Source organism: Montipora foliosa, chromosome 4 (assembly GCF_036669935.1).
Source record: "Montipora foliosa isolate CH-2021 chromosome 4, ASM3666993v2, whole genome shotgun sequence".
Taxonomy (NCBI): Eukaryota; Metazoa; Cnidaria; class Anthozoa; order Scleractinia; family Acroporidae; genus Montipora; species Montipora foliosa.
Window position 1 is genome coordinate 7,495,170 of NC_090872.1, and position 20,000 is coordinate 7,515,169.

Sequence of the window (20,000 nt, forward strand, 5' to 3'; positions counted from 1 at the left end):
ATTCAAATTTGGATGCATGAATTTTTTTTTAAAAAAAGATGCAGATAAAATATTGATTCTTCCAATAATTATGTATCGCATTTTGGAAGGGGGAAAGGAGTGTAAACTGTTAATTATCCTGTATTACTATGTACAATAAGGAACTCACTGGAGAGTCATCAATTACGCTCTTATCGAGAATTACGTGGCATGCATGCTACCCACGCTTCTGCATATTTGTTAAAAATATTACAATAAAGCGTGTGTTATTGTTGTTGTATAAGACAAGCACAAGAAAAAAAAAAAAAACAAAACCACGGGAATCTTTTGTTGTCTTTTTGTCCAGGCTTGTCTTCTAAGATTATGGAAGTTTTCGAACAAGAGAATTCTCCACTTACCAGGACTTTCCACGCGTCTGTAGTGGTACGGATTTATACAAATTTCTTTCTGTTTCATTCCAAATGCATACTCGCAACAATCCAATGGCTTTAACTCGTGGTGGCTTTGAAGATCGGGCCATCGCCATACTCGACAATAAATCACATGCGGCAAACCTTTTCTGTGGAGTATTTGAATGCGTCCGTCCAAACTGCGAGCGATTGTCACACATTTTGACGGCTGCCCTGGATTTGATAGTGCTTTTTCAAGCTCTTCTAAAGCGCCCTTCCTTTTCTTGAGTTTCTTGGATAAATACCCAATGGCATTTTCAGCCCATTTTTCTTCTTCGTCGCCCTGTTTCCATCCGAGTAGCCTTTTTACCGCCGGGTGGGTGAAAGAAAACAGGGAAGCCATATTCGACATCTTGAAGACCCGTGTGTGATCACTGATCTACCACTTGCTGTTGTTTTTCGTTAAAGGAGAAGCGGATTGAAGTGACATCAGTTTGAGAAAAAACCTAGCTCACGATGTGATCAAGATTCTTAAATATTTTAGGTTATTTAACGACGTCAAATGAGGAACTTTGAGGGCGCGCGTGAAGTGAAGACCAACGGAGAGAAATGGCACCAACTCTCTATGACGGGAGGGGACGGTAGGAAAAAATTATTGCCAATATTCTGTCTAATGAAACAACTCATGTCAAAAATAGCAACAAAGTTTCACGTCTTTATTAGACGGAAATAGATAATTGGAAAAAGTTGATATGGTTATGGACTGATTTTCGAGGTGCTAACACTTTTTGATCACAAAAGCGATGGTGTCTACTCTATCCTCCCTAGAGGAGTTGCGTCGCTTCCGTCCATCCCACTTCATCAAAGCCAGACTTATGTTGGTTTCCAGCTAAAATGAAAATCAAATTGTTTGCAGTCACGAGATCTAGAGAAATTTGTATGCAAACGTCCGAGCAAAAATTAATGTGTAAAGAAATGTTACTTTAACCGCTAAATACCTTGCCGCTCGCAGCAATGTTTTTACAGCGCATGTAAGTCGTGTGGTCCAATATTCGTGATTTGTTTGATCGACTAAAATTGAAAAATCACTCTTTTTTTTACCTACATTTACAAACATTAAATAAGTGCCGTTGGAACGAAGAAAGGACAATTTAGGATCAATTATTTGTTGAGAGTGAATTTCCCGGGAGATTTTAATTCATTTAATGGGAAATGCCTGGAGACGGGGACAGCTATTCTTAGAGTTATTTTCATAGAGTTATGTCGTAGAGTTAGAGTCATGAATTCAAGATTTTGGAAGCCAACATTGATAAAAGTTAACCTTAGTCCTAAAAACTTCTCTTTAGGCCTAATTAGGCGTAAGGTTAGCTTTTATGCATGTTTAGGATACTTTCTGTATTTCAATGTATTTCTGAATTCAGAATTTAGGCCTTCCAAAATCTTGAATACAGGATTTTGGAAACTTAACCCTAACTTTAATATTAGTCATAGCTCTATGAAAATAACTGTTGCTAGTCAACCCCCCTGGAGACCAAACCAATTTCTTGCTTGTGACCAATGCAGCTCTGAGGTTCTCCCAGGGGTTTTGGGAAACAAACAAACAAACGGAACATGGCTAATTTGACAAGTTTAAAAGTTATTTGCAGACATGGGAACACAAGCAAAGATTTAAAGGGAACAAGGGGGCAACAAGCCCCCCTGGGAAGGCCTCAGTCCTCCTGAACAAATATCAACATCTAAGTTTAACTGTATATTATAGTGACTTCAAGGGTATTTTCCTGCCTCTGAGAGCATAACATCACTCAGTCAAGCTTATGTTGGACAAAACTTTAGGTCATGACAGGTTATGGGTTTCTAGTCGTGAATTTTACAAAGAATGTTTAAAATTTGACAGGTTGGGGTGCCCACACCAGGAAAATTCATATACTGACAAATATAATCAACAAACACTACTGTATCACAAAAATGAATGAGAATTAATAGTAATTCTTACTAATTATTGACAGCCAAGGAATAGTGAATTGCATTTGATTCCAGTTTTGTCATCAACCAGACATTTGGAAATGGTTGTGTGTTTTGGGGCAGGGGCCAAGGAATATGTTTGAAAGTGAGGGGGCTACAAGGGCGGATCTAGGATTTTGGCTAAGGGGTGCACATGTCATACGGAAATGCACAGGAAGAAAAATCTTTATATTTTAGACAATGTATAATACATGCTTTTGAGATGGTTAGTGCTGTAGTATAAATCTGTAAATGATGAGGCAAATAAAAATCTAACTTAATGCAGTTTTTGCACTTTTAATATCCTCTAGTAGCTTAATTCACATTGCCATTTTTTTAAGGCACAACGGACCACTGTCTGCTATTTAGGTTTTTTATTTTGTTTGTAAATTTTAGAATTTTTTAACTAAAACGTTTTTTTTTTTGGTAACCGAGGGGGGTGCATCACCATGTGCACCCAGTGCACCTCTCCTAGATCCGCCCTTGGGCTAGGTCTTGGCACATGTACGAGTGGTGTAACAACACCATAAGAAAAAGGAGGGGGAGGAGGGTGGCCCCCAGCCCCTCCCTTTCCACAGCCCATGTGGGAATTAATCATTTTGAACCCCTTCCTACTATTTGTTCAGTTATGAATTAGGTATCACACTATAAGTACTTTCAATTGACTATCTTGTTGCTACAAAATTTACTGAAACCAATGATGGATTACATGTTATATAGAGGATATTACATGGCCACGTGGAGATACGAAATTCCTCTTCGAGTGTTGAAGAATATTTCATGAGTGAGCGCAGCGAACAGGTAAAACATTTTTCAACACAAGAAGACAAATTTTGTATCTCCAAGCGGCCATGTAATATTCTGTTTATTATATAAACACCAATGAAATAGTAAATCATTTCACAAAATGCATCGAAAGGCACGATTTTTATATGCAACCATAACAACAGCGATCTTTTCACGTGTGAAGATAACATGTTATTTCATGTGTGAAGATATCATGTTTTTGTGTGAAAGCTCACTCGGTATTTCATTGGTGTTTATATAATAAAATGCAATATCCACTTTGTAGGATATTAGTAGCCTTTCTTGCTGGATAGCCAGAGTTTGACTCCCCAGAGGACATTCCATGAGACTGACACAATAAGAATGTGTTCTCCTTCGTCAAACGCGATAGAGTCAAGTGTTCTTGTGTGACCAGTGAGGTGGTTATGTTGTAGTTCAAGTTTCGCTTTGGCACTGCCAGTTCCTAAACCAGACAGTGCAAGAACACAGACTGCAGACCAGGAATTCGTTGTCAATTTTAAGCCTGGAATAGGGGATTGGATCACTTTTCCATTTTCGTTGCAGGATTTCCGGGGAAAGACCAGCAGGATTTGTAATAATGTGTCATCTTTGAAAACAAACGATTTTTGTTTGTGCTAAGACTAGGTATGAACTACTACAGTTCATGTTTCAAAAATTAATGGCAAGTGAGAGAAAGGTGAGTGAGTTTTACGTCAGGAAGTGCTGTGAAAGACTGCACTTTGTGACTTGCTAAGCCAGGTCATCTTGGTCAAGCCAAGATAATTCGAGCATGCATGAGCAATGTCTTCCTGGTCTCTTGATAATAGGAAGTGAGACAGGCAGCTCTTGACTTGGGGAATAGGGTCAACTCTTTTCTCATACAAACATTCACTAAAGTTAACTCAGCTTGGAGGGTGACCCTCTAACCTGGGACAACGTTCCTCCACATTAACAGGCCCTTACAATTTAATTTACGTTCATCAATACATTCATCGTAGTCTGCATTTCACCCTGACCAAAAGTGAACCTAACACAGACACCTACTAACCCTAACCCTAACCCTCACATCACTTTGAGGTCCACAAATGACACAACCCAAATCCTAACCAAGAAGCAGAGCTTCTCAGTGAGATTGCAATAATTGAAGTTATAGTTTTCTGTATTTCACCATCATGTACTGAATGTGTTGATCTTTAAAAAGTGATAAAGAATAATAAATATTATTGCTAAGATCGAACATGGTTATTCTAATTACTGGTCTCTTCAAAGCATTTCGGTACACATGACAAGAACGTTATTCACACGAAAAGTTTGCCTTTGATGGTCACTAGCTTTATTCTCATGAGCTGTGTACATTTCATGGAGTGAAGAAAAATAATTATTAATAATATTGTGAGAATTAACGTTCAGCACCATCTGGGCCCAAGTTAGTACAATAAGTCATTGCCCATCAGATGGCAACCAAATAATATGCCATGACCAATAACATTATTTGGGAGTCACAATGGCATTTTAAGAGGAAAAAAAAGTCCAAACACACTACATGTATGCCTCTGTTAAAAAAGTGAAAATGAAAACAGTGCCTTCAGATCATATTTTTCCAAAAGTGCCTTCAAGATAAAAGGGGCAGCACTGATCTATTTTAGCATTCCTGTGAAGACAATGATGACAACCAAACAATGTTTCAGTTCTGTTACTGAGAACAACATAAAATAATGCGATAAAAACGTTCCTTACAGCCTACAGTTGAAGGTGGAGAGACAGAAATGGATTCAAAATGAAAAAATGGTAATTTTTTTTTATTTCAAAAAATGGACACAGTGGTCTAAACAGAACACCATTAATTTTCATACCTATTGCCCACCCAGCTGGAATTCATTGATAAACATCTTTGGCAGCTTGGAATGTCACACATGTGAGCTGCAGAACCATAATCAGCATTGAAGCCAGTTTGAACAATAAAAACATGATAATGAAAAACATGATATTATGCCCCTTTTAATTATGCTGACTTTGAAAGGATGCCCTCCAATAATTATCAACTCTAGTGAAAACCTTATTTCCTCTAAAAACAAAACAAAAAGCCTGCTGAAAGATTCAGTGGATATTTAGCTCACCAGTTAGTGCTATGATATGTTTTAAAATACATGTAGCACTTTTAACTTGCACATTAAAAATTTATCACTTTTACAAAAATTTAATGCATATGACGACAGCAACTAGCCAACAGTAGCTTGTATTTGGGAAGCAATGCAGACAGGTGTTTTGCGGTCTTAAGATAAAAAAGTACGTGACAAAGTTACATGAAGGGTATTCTATGTTGCGGCAGAAAAACTTTCCTCTTCTCTACAATTCAACCTGTTCCCAGCATTTTGTCCAGTTGCCTTTGGAAATGATATTACTTCACTGGTTTCGAATTTTAAAGTTAATTACATATGAAGTGTTTTAAATTAGCAGAAAATGTTTCTTTCACACAAATCAGCCATTTCCTGTTGACAACGGATTTTAACATAACAGCTAAATCAAAACTTGATGTACATTGTACTCTAACCTGCTTGCTTCTGTCCTATTTTAAACCAAAACCATGCCATCAGTCCCAGTCATACAAAATGTAAGTGTTGCCACAACATGAACTAGAAGCATGATATTCACACACAGTCTGCCTTAATTAAGAGACTGAAGATATGGGATTTCTAGGGGACCCCATCTGACTTAAAACCTTATCAAGCCAATGAAGGGGACCATGAAGATGAATTTCGATCCAACATGGCGTACTGGTCACATCTTGACGATGGTATTCTGCACCCCAGCCTTTCACGAAGCTCAGACGGATTGAACACATTTTGGTTAACTCATACACCGCTTCATAACCATAATTTACTGATTGCGAAAGCAACTGTGCAAATTCCTGATTGTTAAAAATTTTAAGTGTACACCCAGATGGAATCTTGCAGACTGTTGTTGGGTGGAAGCCGTGACTGTGGTTGCAATTTCTACTCTGCACAAAGATAGCCGAGTCACTGAGGCATTCGGCATAAACCTCACCACCGACATAATACAGGTGTACGCCTTTTCCAATGTGCCTTCTTGTGCTCTCAATGGTAGAGTTGCGATTGACATTGGACAGCAAGCCCAAGCAGAATCTTTCAGAGTTTTCAGTGTTAGGATCAGTGAAGCCATCAACAAAAATGCTTGTGCTGTGGGCTTGGAATTGTTGTCCAACCCGGTTGTTGAGCTCATAATATGAAACAGAGCACCACGATGACGGTTCCTGGTAGTTGATAGGAGTAACAAGAGATAAATCTGAAAATAAATTACAAATAAAATAGAATAAATAGTAACAATAAATAAATAAATAGTAATGATATAATTAGAATAAATTAGGAACCTTAGAAAACAATGACGCCAACAAACTGGATAAATTTATGCTACAAGAAACAATAATTTCACAAAGTTATAAGGAGTTAAAAATAAGATTATTCTAAAAGGTGAGATTCACGACCTTCCACATGATTCACCAAATAAAAAAAGTTGCAAGAGAATTATGAAAATTTAACTTATTTAAATTGATTATTTTAATTTATCTACATGTAAAATACATCTCCCTTCCTTGAATCATTCAACATTTTCAGGGGTTACTTTACACACATGTATTACAGGCTCATATTAATGTTGTTTTATTAAACCACTGACCACACAATACAGAGCAACAACCTGACTAAATTTCATATCTTGTTGCAAAATTGCAACTGGATGTTTTTTATTAGACTGCAAGTCAAATTCAAGCATATCAAATCAGATGAAGCTCTTTTTTATAAGGGGCAAAAGCAAAGCCCAAGAGGGAGAAAACCCTCTTTAATCTGAAGAGAAACCAATAAGAAGAATTCCTATGCTTGACTGGAAATTGGCTCTACAATAAGCCATTCAACTTGACCTTTCCAAGGAAAATTTTGTAGCGTGAAACCAAAAATCACACAATTGTATCAGTGGTTTCTAATCAAATTTATTAGGCCACTTTTGAATGATCAGCCAGCTGTTGCTAGGAATATAATCAACTGAAACAGTAACTGTAACTGAAGAGTCAAGTTAGTTGTTGGACTTCACTCCAGAGCTCTTACACACTCACCTGTCTGTGCAGTTACTGCTGGGGGAGAACCAGTGTCTACATCCATTGCATTAGGGTCCACTGGGCGGGGAGACCCTCCATCCTCCGACATGTACCCTGTGGGTGTATCTGGGGAAAAAGGAATTCCCTAAGTACTACAAAAAGCTGCAATATGGTAATGTGAAAACAGGAGAAATATAAAGTTGGTCAAAATTAGGCACCATTTTAAAACCAGTGATACTCAAAGAATTTACTCTGTCTAATGCCAGACGATTTTGCTCATAAATGTGGGGTACTTCAGGGATTAATAAGTTATTAAAATAGGATCAGAAGAAGCAGGTAGAGCTCTCTATAAACTTTCAACATTTCCACTCTAAAAGGCCACTATCGGCAAACTTCAGTCATTCAAACAAGTTGCAAAGAATTTCGGCAAAAAAGGGGAAATCCACTTTTAAGAGCAGCCATACAACTGTTAACAATACAGTAGGTTTAAGAATGGTCCTGAACTCTAAGAAGCAAACTGTTGTCCCCCAAGTGCTCACTGCAAAACTCTGACAAATCAAAACCAAACCATTCTTTTGCTAGTCAAGTCAGTGCTTCATATTAAAACCTGGGAGTTCCCCATTGACGAGTAAAATCGTCTGGCGTTAGACAGAGTAAAATACTAAGTATGGTCGGTTTGGGCCAGTTTGGGTATCAAAGGGGAGGGGAGGGGAGGGGAATTTAACATTTCCTGGATTCCGTTTTACATGTCTAAGATGTTACCAAGCTACACTTTGACCAGTACCTAAGTTGAACTTTGAATACTGCAGATTTTAATGAAAAATGATAAACAATACTGTAAATATCTACATACTGTACCAATATTACCTATGGCCATTCAATACTCCTTAGCAAATATTTGTTACATACATTAGTTTTTGGTTATTTCTACACACTCATCGGTACTTCACTGCAAAATGATTACTCTAATGACCATAACATCAAGTCTGATTTTTCAAACAACAAAGATGTGTTGTTTTCAACTAATCTAAATTGTAACAGTTACAAGAAGTAAAAAAACAAATGTCTGCAGACAATTTTATTACAAGTGGTAAATGAAGGATACTGAGTGTGAAATTAATATTGCTACCTAACGTGCCAAGAAATTCGTTTCCACAAGAGTAAGTAAGTAAGTAATGGCTATAATACTACTGACTGGGTCAACAACAATATTTTCTTTTTGCTCTTATTTATACATGTTAGTAACATTAATGGCAACTTCTTTCCTGGGTATCATATTTTTACTCACAGCTTTATCTTTCAAGGAATGCCCACTAATGCTATTAAAGCTCTTCTGCACCCATATACAATATCAGTGTCTTGACTTCACAGCAAGAGAAAAAATAAAGAAGTCGAGAAATTTTAACCCTCAGCAAAAAATGATGGACTGAACACATTCCATGTGATCGCATTCAAGGAGGGAAACTTGATGCAATATCAAAAGCATTGTAAGAATCGAAAAGGGACCTTTAAATAATCAAAAGCGCTAAGATAAATAAAGTGGTTCAAGTTGAAAATAATGCAGGATGTTAATTAAGCTGAACTTAAAATAATTTAAAGATGACTTGGATGCAGAAAAGCTGGGTCTCCCCTACCTGGCATATCAAAACTGCTTGCCGGGCTGTGTTCCAGTTGGTTAGGTCGGTTTGAAAATGGATAAGATGCATTGTAAGGCATTGGAGGGTCTTCTGCGCTTCGAAATGGTGAGGGTAAAGGCGGAGGCGGTCTTGGGTACTCGCTCTGTCTTGGCACAAGAACCGGGGGTAGCACTAAAAAGGCCATTGACAATTAGTAATTTCTACATACATTTGGCTTCATAAAGGTTTATAAGCCAAGTAATTATCTAATGAAGTACACAATTAGCGAAAAAAGGAACAACAGATGCATATAAATTGCTGGATAAATAAAGCATAAAGTGAAGCAGTAAGTGTCTTGCAGGGGGATTCTTGCAGGGACTTTATGGTTAGAATGGAGGAAGTCTCTTAGATCTTACCAGGACTTTCTACACGTCTGTAATGGTAAGGATTGATGCAAACTTCCTTCTGTTTCAACCCGAATGCATACTCGCAACAATCCAATGGCTTTAACTCGTGGTGGCTTTGAAGATCGGGCCATCGCCATACTCGGCAGTAAATTACATGCGGCAAACCTTTTCTATGTGAGACCTGAAGGCGCCCGTCCAAACTTCGAGTGATTGTGACACATTTTGACGGCTGACCCGGCTTTGACAGAGCATTTTCCAGCTCTTCCAGAGCACCCTTTTTCTTTTTAAGTTTCTTGACTAAGGACTCGATAGCCTTTTCTGCCCATTTCTCTTCTTCGTCACCTTGCTTCCAGCCGAGCAGTCTTTTCACTGCAGGCGGGGTGAACGAGAACAGCGAGGCCATGGTCGTCATATTGAAGGTCGATTTTACGATTTTAGTCAAGCCCACTCCACTCTTTCAAAAAGCTTATCACACAGTCTTTTGCTCACGCACACGCTGATGTTTCGATTATTGACAAAAGTGTCGTAAACTACGGCTTAAGAGTGATAGTTACAAGAGTTCTACAAAAGCAACTCCAAATAATCAACCTCTGCCAAGCCTTCGAACTATCGAATGTTTCACTGGCGCCGGAATGGCGTCGCCGTTTGAAAGAATACACAATCTCGCCACAATGGCGACAATTCCTGTCATTCACTTTTGACAGCTACTCAATTCGCTGAAAAACACCGTGAAACTACCACCAAACGGCTTCAATGCGACCCAAACCAAGAAACAATTGTTCCTCAAAAACAAATGCTTCTTCATTGCTTGCAAAGCAGGGCTCAGGAGTGTGACGTCACATCAGCTGGCGACATCCTGTCTGAGCTACTTACTAGGGGGTACCTGAGTCAGAAAAAAAATTGAGATTAAAAAAAACACTCTTGATCGAAGAAATGCATCTGTTATCGAGAATATCATAACCGAATAGCTTTCACGTTGTTTTCAAAACGGACAGTCTCGTGCATCTTTTCATATCAATGACATCAGCTCACCCCCATCAGGGAAAAGTTTCTTTTAAACGCTGGGCCCCCCTCAGCGAATCACGGCAGCTCATTTTCCGTTCTTCTATGATTGCTACAATTTATTTATGGTTTCTTTTTTTTTTTTTTGAGAAATCATTTCCAGAGACAAACAGCTTTGAAAGCACTCAAAGTTGATTATGTTGTGTAAACTAAATATTTAAGCAAATTAAAACCGTCTAGAAATTGATCAGAATATGGAGCCAGCCTGACGGAAGCTTCGAATACAAAAATTTGATTACTTCCGGTTTTATGTCGGCTCCGGATTTTACACGAAAAAAAAACTACTTACAAGCATTGCAAATTATTACTTCTTGAAGTGTCAACTAACCGTCAGAAATGATCTAAAGTAGCCGAATAACCATCAATTTATAAGCTCAAGCCACTCGAAATATATTATTAAATTCGCGCCCGACTTTAATAACACAGTATATTGTTTTGTCTGAGAACTGGATAATCAGTACAGTTAATCACATTGAGTGATATGAAAACTGACTGTGTTTACTTTAAAGATAAAAAACATTTGTTCAACTCAAACAGCGGTGAGATGCGTACTGAAAGATGTAAATAACGTTCCCGTGTACTTACTGGCTTGAAATAAACACGGTATCAACATTTCCGTCACCTGATGTCAATTCTAGATTGGCGTTGAGCTGTCGTTTATTTTGAATGCTGAACATTTTTTTTAACACGTAAATTTTGCATACTTTCGCGTCATGTTTGTGGTAGGACATGTGTTAAACCGCTTTATTAACAAACGGAACGACATTCCAGGGGTGAGGGGTGAAGGGGGTCAACGGTAGGGGGTGAGGAGTACAAACGGCTGAAACAACCCAAGCGTTTCCAAAAATGCAAACGTTAGAACTAAACACTGCGCTTTTAGATAAAGTTTAGGCCTAAGGTTAGCATTTTTGAAAAGGTTTGGGTTGTTTCAGTTTTCACTCCCCCCACCTCTCACCCCCGAAATAGTCATGCCGTTAACAAATCAGGCGGGCAGCTGCTGTCGCTCTCACTTTCAGTTGTCGATTGCGGATTACACAGGAACCTTGATATTCTGCACAGCTTTACCAACATGAAATGCAAGTCCTGCGGCTTCGTCTCATGTAGACAAAATATTTTCAAGCCAGACAAGTCGACCTCTCGCGACTTCGTCGCTCGCTCATCCGCGTCGCGTCCCAAAAAGCACGCTTTGCTCGCTCAAACATTTTCTCCTGGGATTCTCGTAAGGTCGACTTGGAGCAAGTCTATTGTTATCGGCATACGTTCTGTGCATCTCGAGATACTAAGATTTCCTATGGGTAGTGCAATACAGGGATATTTTTGCACGGTTCAGACTATGCAGGGAAAGCAGAACTTTAGCAAGTGCTCTTGGTATCCAAAAAGAAAATTGGGGGTAACCATGCACTTTTCAGAGATAGTTGAGGCCTGGCCAAACGCTCGCAACATTTAAACGCCATATCTTGCAACACTGTTGGGGACAACATGTTGCATACGTTTGGGCAACATGTTGCGATATCAACGATGAAATGATATATGAACTGGATCACATATGAACTGTGGATATGAAATCAAGTGAAGCTACGATCCTCGCAGTTATGAACGCAATTTTTGCAATTGCGTAAAGAAGCCTGAAAAGTTCAAGACTTAACGGGGTTTGAATCCGTGACCTCGCGATACCGGTGCGACGCTCTATGTTGATATGTTGCAATATGTTGGATGATGTCGGATCAAATTTGAATACGGGCAAACTTTACGTGCAACATTTTGGATGATGTTGTTTCGGAAGGTGGGGGGGGGGGGGGGGACTCCCATATAAAAAGGGGAGGGACGCTCGTCGGAAATTTTAAATTAAACCCCTAAAGGAGACGAATCTGGGCGTGGCTCAGGCTTTTTTTGACCCCTAAAAGAGACCATATTAAAACACGGATATATAAAAAATACAGTGACTTTTAAAGATGGCAAAGACATTATCATCTACATGTAATACTTTCACCTTCGTGAAGGAACTTTTATATTTCTTCGCGCGCAACCCTAGAGGAGACCTTCACAGCTATATATGATTGCGTTGTGCCCAGAACACATTAAGTGAGACCAAAAGCCGAAATTAATTATTTACACCCCTAAGCGAGACGACAAGCATCCCTCCCCTTTGACATGGGAGTCAACTTATTTGCTGGGTTTATGAAGGCGAAAGTCTATACAGTAGAGTCTTATACAGTATATTTTGCTTTGTATTTCCATACAAACCTTTGAATTTCCCGCCATGTTGCCCTAATTATCCATGATGCAATCAAGAGCGTGAACTCGTCTATTACCTTCGAAAAATGCTTAGTTACCACAATTTTTTTTTTGATTCAGTAACACTTGTTAAAATCTGCTTTTCCCGCATGTTCAGTACACCGCGCAAACCTTTGAATTAGTTGGCACCGTCCTTAATTAAGAAAGCAAGAGGCAAAGATTGGAATGTCTGATCCTTCAATTGACAGTTCATAATACAGAAGACACAACAGTCGCGGAAGAATGGAAATGGATACAATGAAGTACTGACAGCTGAAAATTAATCCTTTAAAGCGACTCGCGAGACACGCGAAAGGAGAGAAAACGCACTTTTCTCTTTTCCCTCCCCTCGTGTGTCTCGTACGTCGTGATCGCGCTTCAAAACCCTCCAGAGCGCCCTCAAAATCATCTGCGGTGCAGGTTATTTTACAGTCTCCTCCGCAGCCGGTTTTTGTCACGCAACGCTCCTCCCCACACAAAGGAGCGTTGCGTGACCACATAAAGAACGGCTGCGAAGGAGACTGGTTATTTCACAGCCAAGAACAATCCTTAATTTAATTTGGTTGTAGTGAAAATAACTTGCGGTAAGTACGTTTCAGGGCAGCATTCAATATTTATTTATTTATTCGTTCAATCACAAAAAATTTCATCAAAATATACTTAACCTAACCACTAATCTTCTTAATTGTACTTCACCGCCCGGTTGTTCGAAAGCCGATTAACTTAACTCAGGATTAGCGTAAACTTTGGTTTCATTTTTTCAACTTTTGGGCCAACGTTTCTTTAGCTTATTTCTGCTTTTCTAGATTGACTTCCACTAATGTAAAATTTTGCCGAGTATCAGCGCTGAACAAATTTTTTGAAGTAAAGAAGTAAATTTTCGTGGTTTATTTTTAATCTGGGATTAGCATTAAACGACTTTTGAACAACCGGGCCCAGAATGTGAGAAAACAATAATCAAATTAAATATATTTTAGACAAATAAGATCTTTTTCGGCTTCATTTAAAAGGAAAGATAATTTGTGTTTCCTTCATTAAAACCCACTGTTTCCCCACCTCCAATGCCCAGGGAATTAACAAGATGCAGGGGTGGGTGGGGTCAACCATAACTGCCTTTTCATAGGTAAGGTAAGGATAATTTTCCCTAACTAAATTAGAGTGTATTTTAAAAATTAAATTAATAATAATCATTATTAATATTAAATCTTAAGTCCAAAATCCACAGTGAATTATGTGCTAAAATTCATATATCTCTATAAAATACACTTTGGAAAAGTACAAGATTTACCACATGATGTTAAAACGACTTAACATTATTAATTCATTGGGACTTTAATTTCAATGGCTTAATCTTCCAAGCTCCAACAATATATCGCAAGCTAATTAAAAGTAGATCCTTTCCCATTTGTAGCCAGCTCCAGAATGGAATCATCTTTGAACCTTCAAAACAATCAACCAGTAAATAATAAATTATTAATATTCTTGAGAAGTACAGAAACGACCGCGGGCCAATATTCCTCATTCCCAAGAAAGTGAGGTCAGTAAGTTGTTTATTATATGGTATTGTTTCTTTGAGCAATCAGACACTTCTCCATTTGATGAATGTTAGTAATCTCCGTCTTCCCTCAGCAAACTTTGAATGGTAACCTCTCACATGCAAACTAATAATTCTGCTTGTTACAAAATGTTTCTTTGAAGTGCATTTTCATTCATCAATCCTTTCAAGGGAACTCGTGAGCCCATCAAATTGACCTGCTCCCGACTGAGTGGCTTCATAGCTCAGCTGGTAGAGTATTGCAGCAGCATCGCAGAGGTTTTCCAATTGGTGCGTCTCTTACACAATAAGAAATTCAAAGAAATGGAAGCCACTTCTGTCCCCGCTGCAACGAGTCTCCTAAACCCTTAACCTTAACCTTGAATTTTTAAATATTGATTCCTCTATTTTAAAACTATCATTATAAATGTAACCCTAAAGGAAAGAGATGGTTTTTAGAAGTGCGAGAAGCCGTATTTCATTTATTTATTTTATCTATTATTATTATTATTTATCTTTTTTTTTTTTTTTTTTTCATGTTAGAAAACATAACTTTAATGCAATTAGTGCTTAGTAGTGCTGTAATTCATGTCATGTTCGTATTGCAATACTCATTGTATCGTTTACTGTAGTTTGCAATGTTTTATGGTGTAAGTGTGCATATTTAAAAAATACAATATTATTATTAAAAAAAAAAAAAAGCATCGCAGAGGTCATGATTTCAAATCCTGTTAAAGCCACCTGAATTTTTCAGATGTCTGTAAGAGAAAATGCTTAAATTGTCTAGGCAAGTGCAAGGATCTCTTCACTCTTTTGTTTTGACTTAGTTAGGCAGTTTTACTTTAGCAGGCCACAAAAAGTTCAAAATAAACTCTTCAGTTTGCTAATTTGAATCTGTGGGTTTTTTGAACCTCCTGTGGACAAGTAAAGCTAATATGACTAAGGAGTTTTCGTCTGTGTAGGACCTTCATTGTTGTTGAAATGCAACTTAAGGCAAGTGTCCTGCTTCTGGTCACAAGTTCTGGCTTTGAAACGCTTCTCTTCCAAATATGAACCAGAAAACTTCATATTTCAAGGCAGGACTCATTAATATGGAACTATGACAGGAAATAGCTTTCGCAAATAAATTCCATAGTTGGGGAGAACTCAGAATCCTTGCAAGAAACCAAATGAAAAAACTAGAGGAGAGATTCTCGACAGGAAGGATTAGGACAATGACAACAGCCTTCCCTCATTAATTTAGTGCCTGCTTGCCACATGAATGAATGGAATTGGCTAACATTAGATAAAGAAACATCCCAGAACAAACCATCAATCTCCTTCCAGTTAATGGCGACTTCCGCAAGAGGAATTTTCAATTGCTGAGCAATGTAAAGCAGTTCTACATCAAAAGCCCTTATAAACAAAAAAAATACAACAAATTATTATTTTAATCAAAGTTGCCAAACAAAAGGAGGCAGTGCAGCCCAGTGGCCAGGGCTCTTGCCTTGAGATCCGGAGATCCTGGGTTCACGACATGTTCTGACCACTCAATGAATTTGTTCCAGGTAGTCCCTGGTTCAAATTCCTGACTGCGCTTGTAAATAGCCGAATGGTTTGCCACCAGGCAGTTGGGATTCTTAAACTTGTTCTCTTCAATGCTTGGAGATATTAGCCACTAGCTACTCCAAAAATCTGAGGGTAAATAATGATACTTACTTTTACTTTACTCAAACAGGAGTTGCTAATCACATCATTACCAAACATCATTTAACCACTATTCTAATTCCACAGAAAAATTGATGAAAATCAGATGCTTTGACGAATCGACCAAAACACTGGGTGAAAAGTTGGCCAAATGAATTCGTTACAATTCTTTATTAATGATAATTACTATTATGATAATCATTACCAATGCTGTCAAGATTGCATCAAATGTTATTTTTATCTATCATATGCCCTTTGCACCGGGACCTCAGGTAGTAAGGGTTGCTATTAGGGAGCTTAAGCATGCACATTTTTGAAATGCAGACAGCAACCGGAAGAGAACGTTCCACATGCCAGAACAGTGGTGTCTCCCAAGTTTTTACACTAATCATCTCTAGTAGAGAAAGGATACTTTAGCAATGTAAATGTGGCTGTGTAAAGACAAGTTAAAAGGGAAAACAGCTCACTTCCGGTTGTCGTCTGCGTCTCAAAAACAAGCGTACTCCCTATTATCACAGTTTCACACCCAGTCTTTGACAGCAAAGCTTTGAATATTATTTTTACTTACAGTGTAAGTCAAAGGTCAAATATATAAGCACTGATTTCACATTTGATTGAACTTTCAACAGAGGTCAAAAGTACAGTATTAGTCCAATTTTTCTTTCCATGCAGTTCTTCCATAACAGTCCAGTGCAAGAACTTACCATCTCTCCACATGAAGAGCAGTGAAAGTTAATAACGCAGCTGGTCTAGTGAAGAGTTTGAATCCACACTGAAAGGAAATTAATTAAAGTGTTATTAATCAATAGTCAATGCAAGGATTACAAAACTTGAATTTACAACACATGCTACCGGTAATTGCTTTCACCAGTTCAATTGACTTCATGCCACAAATGAAATTGTAGAAAACAATAAAATAAAGAGCTGAGTGAGATTGATCGCAAGGAGTGGAAACTCACTATTAAAAATCTTTGCACAGATAGAAACTATCAAACAGAGAGTTATCCACAGGATAAAGTTATCCAGCCTTTAAAAAACAGATCAATCTGTGTGAAATGAGGATGCATCTTACTTGCGTGTCTTTAATTCCTCGGACACAAAGGAACCATACGAGGAAATGAAAACCGTACATCAAGAAATTTCTTAAAAGTGAACGCTGAAAAAAAAATCATACACGCAGCTGCAATCAGTCTGGACAGAGCCAGTGAGATTTCAGGAAAGAGCCAAGGTCCATTAATGAACTATCACAAAATTAATAATAATAATAATAATAATAATAATAATAATGATGATGATGATGATGATCATTTTTTATGTTAATAATATTATAGCAATGATAATGATGATAGAAAAATCCTCACAAAAATCTCTAAGATTGTCTACAAGTAGTGTTAAGGAATTATTGAAGAACTCAGAAGATCTTTCAACATCCTTCAAAGATCATCTTTGAGGATCTTTATGAATTAAGCATTTAATTTAAGATCAAGAAGGATCTTTAGCAGGACTTCCTGAGAGGTTTTTTGTCCAGGTTCTCCAGCCAGTGGTCCCTCGCAATACCCAGAGCTTAAGCTACACAATTACATAAAGGAACTAAAGGATAATTAAAGGCCCAACTTCAACTGACAGGCTTTTCGACCATATGTTATGGAAATTCACATTGCTTATCGTAGCAATCTGATTGGAAAAATTTCAGCTTTGGCAGGATTTTCATATGAAAACTGTCCATGGCATGTGATGCCTGTCGGTTGAAGTTGGGCCTTTAGTTGTCTTATTTTAAATTAGAAGAAATCACTGTAATAGTAAGTTACTTGGTTTGGTTGAGTGTTAAAAGTTCTTTTGGGGAAAAAGTATTTCTCAACCAGCTCAAAAGTTTACTGAAATGGTCGAAATCAATGGCTGGCATCCACTGTTGTTTTTACCTACATTTTAAACTTGTCAGGCATGGCTTCATCCGCTTGCTATAATAATCTCTACAAACAATGCAGAGATGTCTACTGACGGTCCCTATCTACATTTCAACCAATATCAATAATATTGGAAACATGCTTTGTTGGGAAACTACAACTACTTCACTCCCTTAGTCAATTTCAGTTGAAATGGTTGGTCCCAATGGACCATTCCCTTCATGTTAAGACACAGTAACACAGAAAATAAAAAAACAGATTAGGTAACACAAATAAGTACAGTTCTTACCTCTGCAACTGCTTCATCTTGAAGATGAGCTCGAGAGCCACAAACTATAACAGCTTTGTTTCCCTGAGAAAATACAGAAAGAGCACTGAAGACAAAATTATAGGCTCAACTTCCATTGGCCAGAAATCATGTCCCAGATAAAAATGACCCTTGCAAGAGACTCACAAACATTCCCTCAATGAACATATCGGGAAAAGCCACCAGTTCAAATAGCACAATACTATGTAAATCTGTATCTATAAAAACCACTCTTGGCTTTTTTAAAAAACTTGGTAGTACACTGCATTGACAGAGGCTATGAGCTACACTTTATATGCTTTTGAGATGAAATGTAACATACACAGATCAAAGGTGCAGTGGAGTAGCTGGGCAAGAAAACAAAGGAGGTCACAATTTGCAGGCAAATACATGTAGGTATGTTTAACAACTGTGAATATCTGACTTTTTACAGTGACAAATGCACTGTTCAGAGAAATATATTAAATAATAATTATGTGATACTTAAATAGTACTGTAATACCCACCTTTTTGCCATTAAGATCATCTAAAGCAACTTGTAATCTTGCTAAGTCAGCAAATTTACTTGCTCCATCGGCATCTGCCATAAGAATCCTTCTCCCTCTTGAACTCAAAACACCCTGATAAATAAAACTTTCTTTTTTTATGTCACTGATTTACTGTGTTTGATTTCCGGAGTCAGTGTCATATGTTGGTCAAATTTATTGGTTATCTAATTATCTGCCACAAGACGTTTTTCTCTAAATATCGTTTTCTCTGAATAACTGCCTGGTGGGTATAGCAGGTCCACATCAGCTGAATAGCTGCCAAAACTTAAACCAACTGAAACAAATAAATAACGAGCAAACTGTCCTTAAATAATCCAGTTTTCCCATCTCATCAAAAACTAACATTAATGATTTAAGGTGGCTGAACACAGTTTTTGATACCTATGTTTCATTTACTTTTTTCTCTAAAACATATCCTTTGGTTGCCAAAAATGGTAGCAAGCAAGTTAACAACACAAACTTCGGTTTTTTGATAGTTAAGCTGACATGTGCCATTACCATGGCCACATGAATAAATATTAAAATTGGTTTTGTCTATTTGCAGAAAATCTGGTTGTTAGATTTTCTTTATAATTTGCATGCAACAAGCTTGTAATGAATTACTCACAAGTTAAGCTTTTTTAATAATAATTTGAAAGAGAGATCTTTAATTATCCCTTGTAACTTGTTGAAGGTTCACTGGAACATCTAGAATTTGCTCTGTTAAAGTTCAAATTTTTTTCAATATTCCAATTACTTATTTCTAAAGTATTTTTGTGCCAAATTTCGTTAAATTCTAATGAGTGGCTCTTGAGAAATAGGCATATTTCCAAGAAAGCTAAACACTTTGTTCAATTATGAGGAAAAATAGCACAGATAGTGGAAGCATTGAGCAAATAAAATGATTGCTGTATTGAAGCCATGTTTATTTTTTTGCAATCCTTGCACGCTCTGCATTGTGCATTGCATTAGCATGCGCGAAAACTGTCTTTGGCCATCTTAAATTAGATCTGCGTTACTTTAATTGATTTGTTAGTCTTCTCAGATAAGGACTATAAACATTAGGCCCTGTTTCACAATCCTTACTGTCAACAACGTGAAGCATCAAAGAACCCACACATTGTTTGTGAAGAGTAGGGGATGGAATTCCTGGTGTTGTAGTCAATTTCTGGTATCACGTGGTTGAACTGGCTGGATTACTGTAGCTCGAAGGACTTCTGGACAAGGCAAATTAAGTGTGTGAATGAGACCACAAAAACAAAAATAAAGTCAGGAATTAGGCTATTTGCTGTGTGTTGGATGAAAGGTGAAGTGAAAAAGTGAAGTGATATGATTTGCAAATTTTGCAATTTTGCCATCTTTGCTAATAGCTATTAGTAGGGAACTTGTGCTCACTGGCGAGATATAATAAGGAAACTTA

General features: G+C 37.7%; 3 protein-coding genes across 3 annotated transcripts in view; all 3 read right to left on the minus strand.

Annotated features, from left to right (window-relative positions):
• The window catches only part of LOC137999690 (mothers against decapentaplegic homolog 9-like), an 8,743-nt gene extending 7,742 nt beyond the window's left edge, over nucleotides 1-1,001 (minus strand). The window contains exon 1 of the mRNA XM_068845546.1: nucleotides 378-1,001. Coding sequence (XP_068701647.1) covers nucleotides 378-780 — 403 coding nt within the window. The 5' untranslated portion in view covers nucleotides 781-1,001. The remainder of the gene's footprint in view (nucleotides 1-377) is intronic.
• A 3,932-nt stretch (nucleotides 1,002-4,933) lies between these two features.
• Nucleotides 4,934-12,750, minus strand: LOC137999692 (mothers against decapentaplegic homolog 5-like). The gene is made up of 5 exons (XM_068845548.1): nucleotides 12,593-12,750; nucleotides 9,296-10,169; nucleotides 8,898-9,071; nucleotides 7,282-7,389; nucleotides 4,934-6,458 (listed from the first exon to the last, which is right to left on the minus strand). The coding sequence occupies exons 2-5, from the start codon at nucleotides 9,696-9,698 to the stop codon at nucleotides 5,824-5,826; spliced, it is 1,320 nt and encodes a 439-aa protein (XP_068701649.1). The 5' UTR covers nucleotides 9,699-10,169; nucleotides 12,593-12,750; the 3' UTR covers nucleotides 4,934-5,823.
• A 474-nt stretch (nucleotides 12,751-13,224) lies between these two features.
• The window catches only part of LOC137999693 (dolichyl-phosphate beta-glucosyltransferase-like), a 12,188-nt gene continuing 5,412 nt past the window's right edge, over nucleotides 13,225-20,000 (minus strand). The window contains exons 6-11 of the mRNA XM_068845549.1: nucleotides 18,560-18,673; nucleotides 18,036-18,098; nucleotides 16,915-16,998; nucleotides 16,547-16,614; nucleotides 15,466-15,551; nucleotides 13,225-14,062 (exon numbers count right to left, since the gene is read on the minus strand). Coding sequence (XP_068701650.1) covers nucleotides 13,944-14,062; nucleotides 15,466-15,551; nucleotides 16,547-16,614; nucleotides 16,915-16,998; nucleotides 18,036-18,098; nucleotides 18,560-18,673 — 534 coding nt within the window. The 3' untranslated portion in view covers nucleotides 13,225-13,943. The remainder of the gene's footprint in view (nucleotides 14,063-15,465; nucleotides 15,552-16,546; nucleotides 16,615-16,914; nucleotides 16,999-18,035; nucleotides 18,099-18,559; nucleotides 18,674-20,000) is intronic.

What these genes read in the sequence shown, in the direction of transcription:
- LOC137999692 (XM_068845548.1), bottom strand. Translation starts at nt 9,698, where the DNA reads ATGACGACCATGGCCTCGCTGTTCTCGTTCACCCCGCCTGCAGTGAAA. An exon ending in AAGCAGTTTTGATATGCCAG is followed by an intron (nt 7,390 to 8,897) that starts GTAGGGGAGACC and finishes CTTTTTCCCCAG; the next exon opens with ATACACCCACAGGGTACATG. An exon ending in AGCAGTAACTGCACAGACAG is followed by an intron (nt 6,459 to 7,281) that starts GTGAGTGTGTAA and finishes ATTTATTTTCAG; the next exon opens with ATTTATCTCTTGTTACTCCT.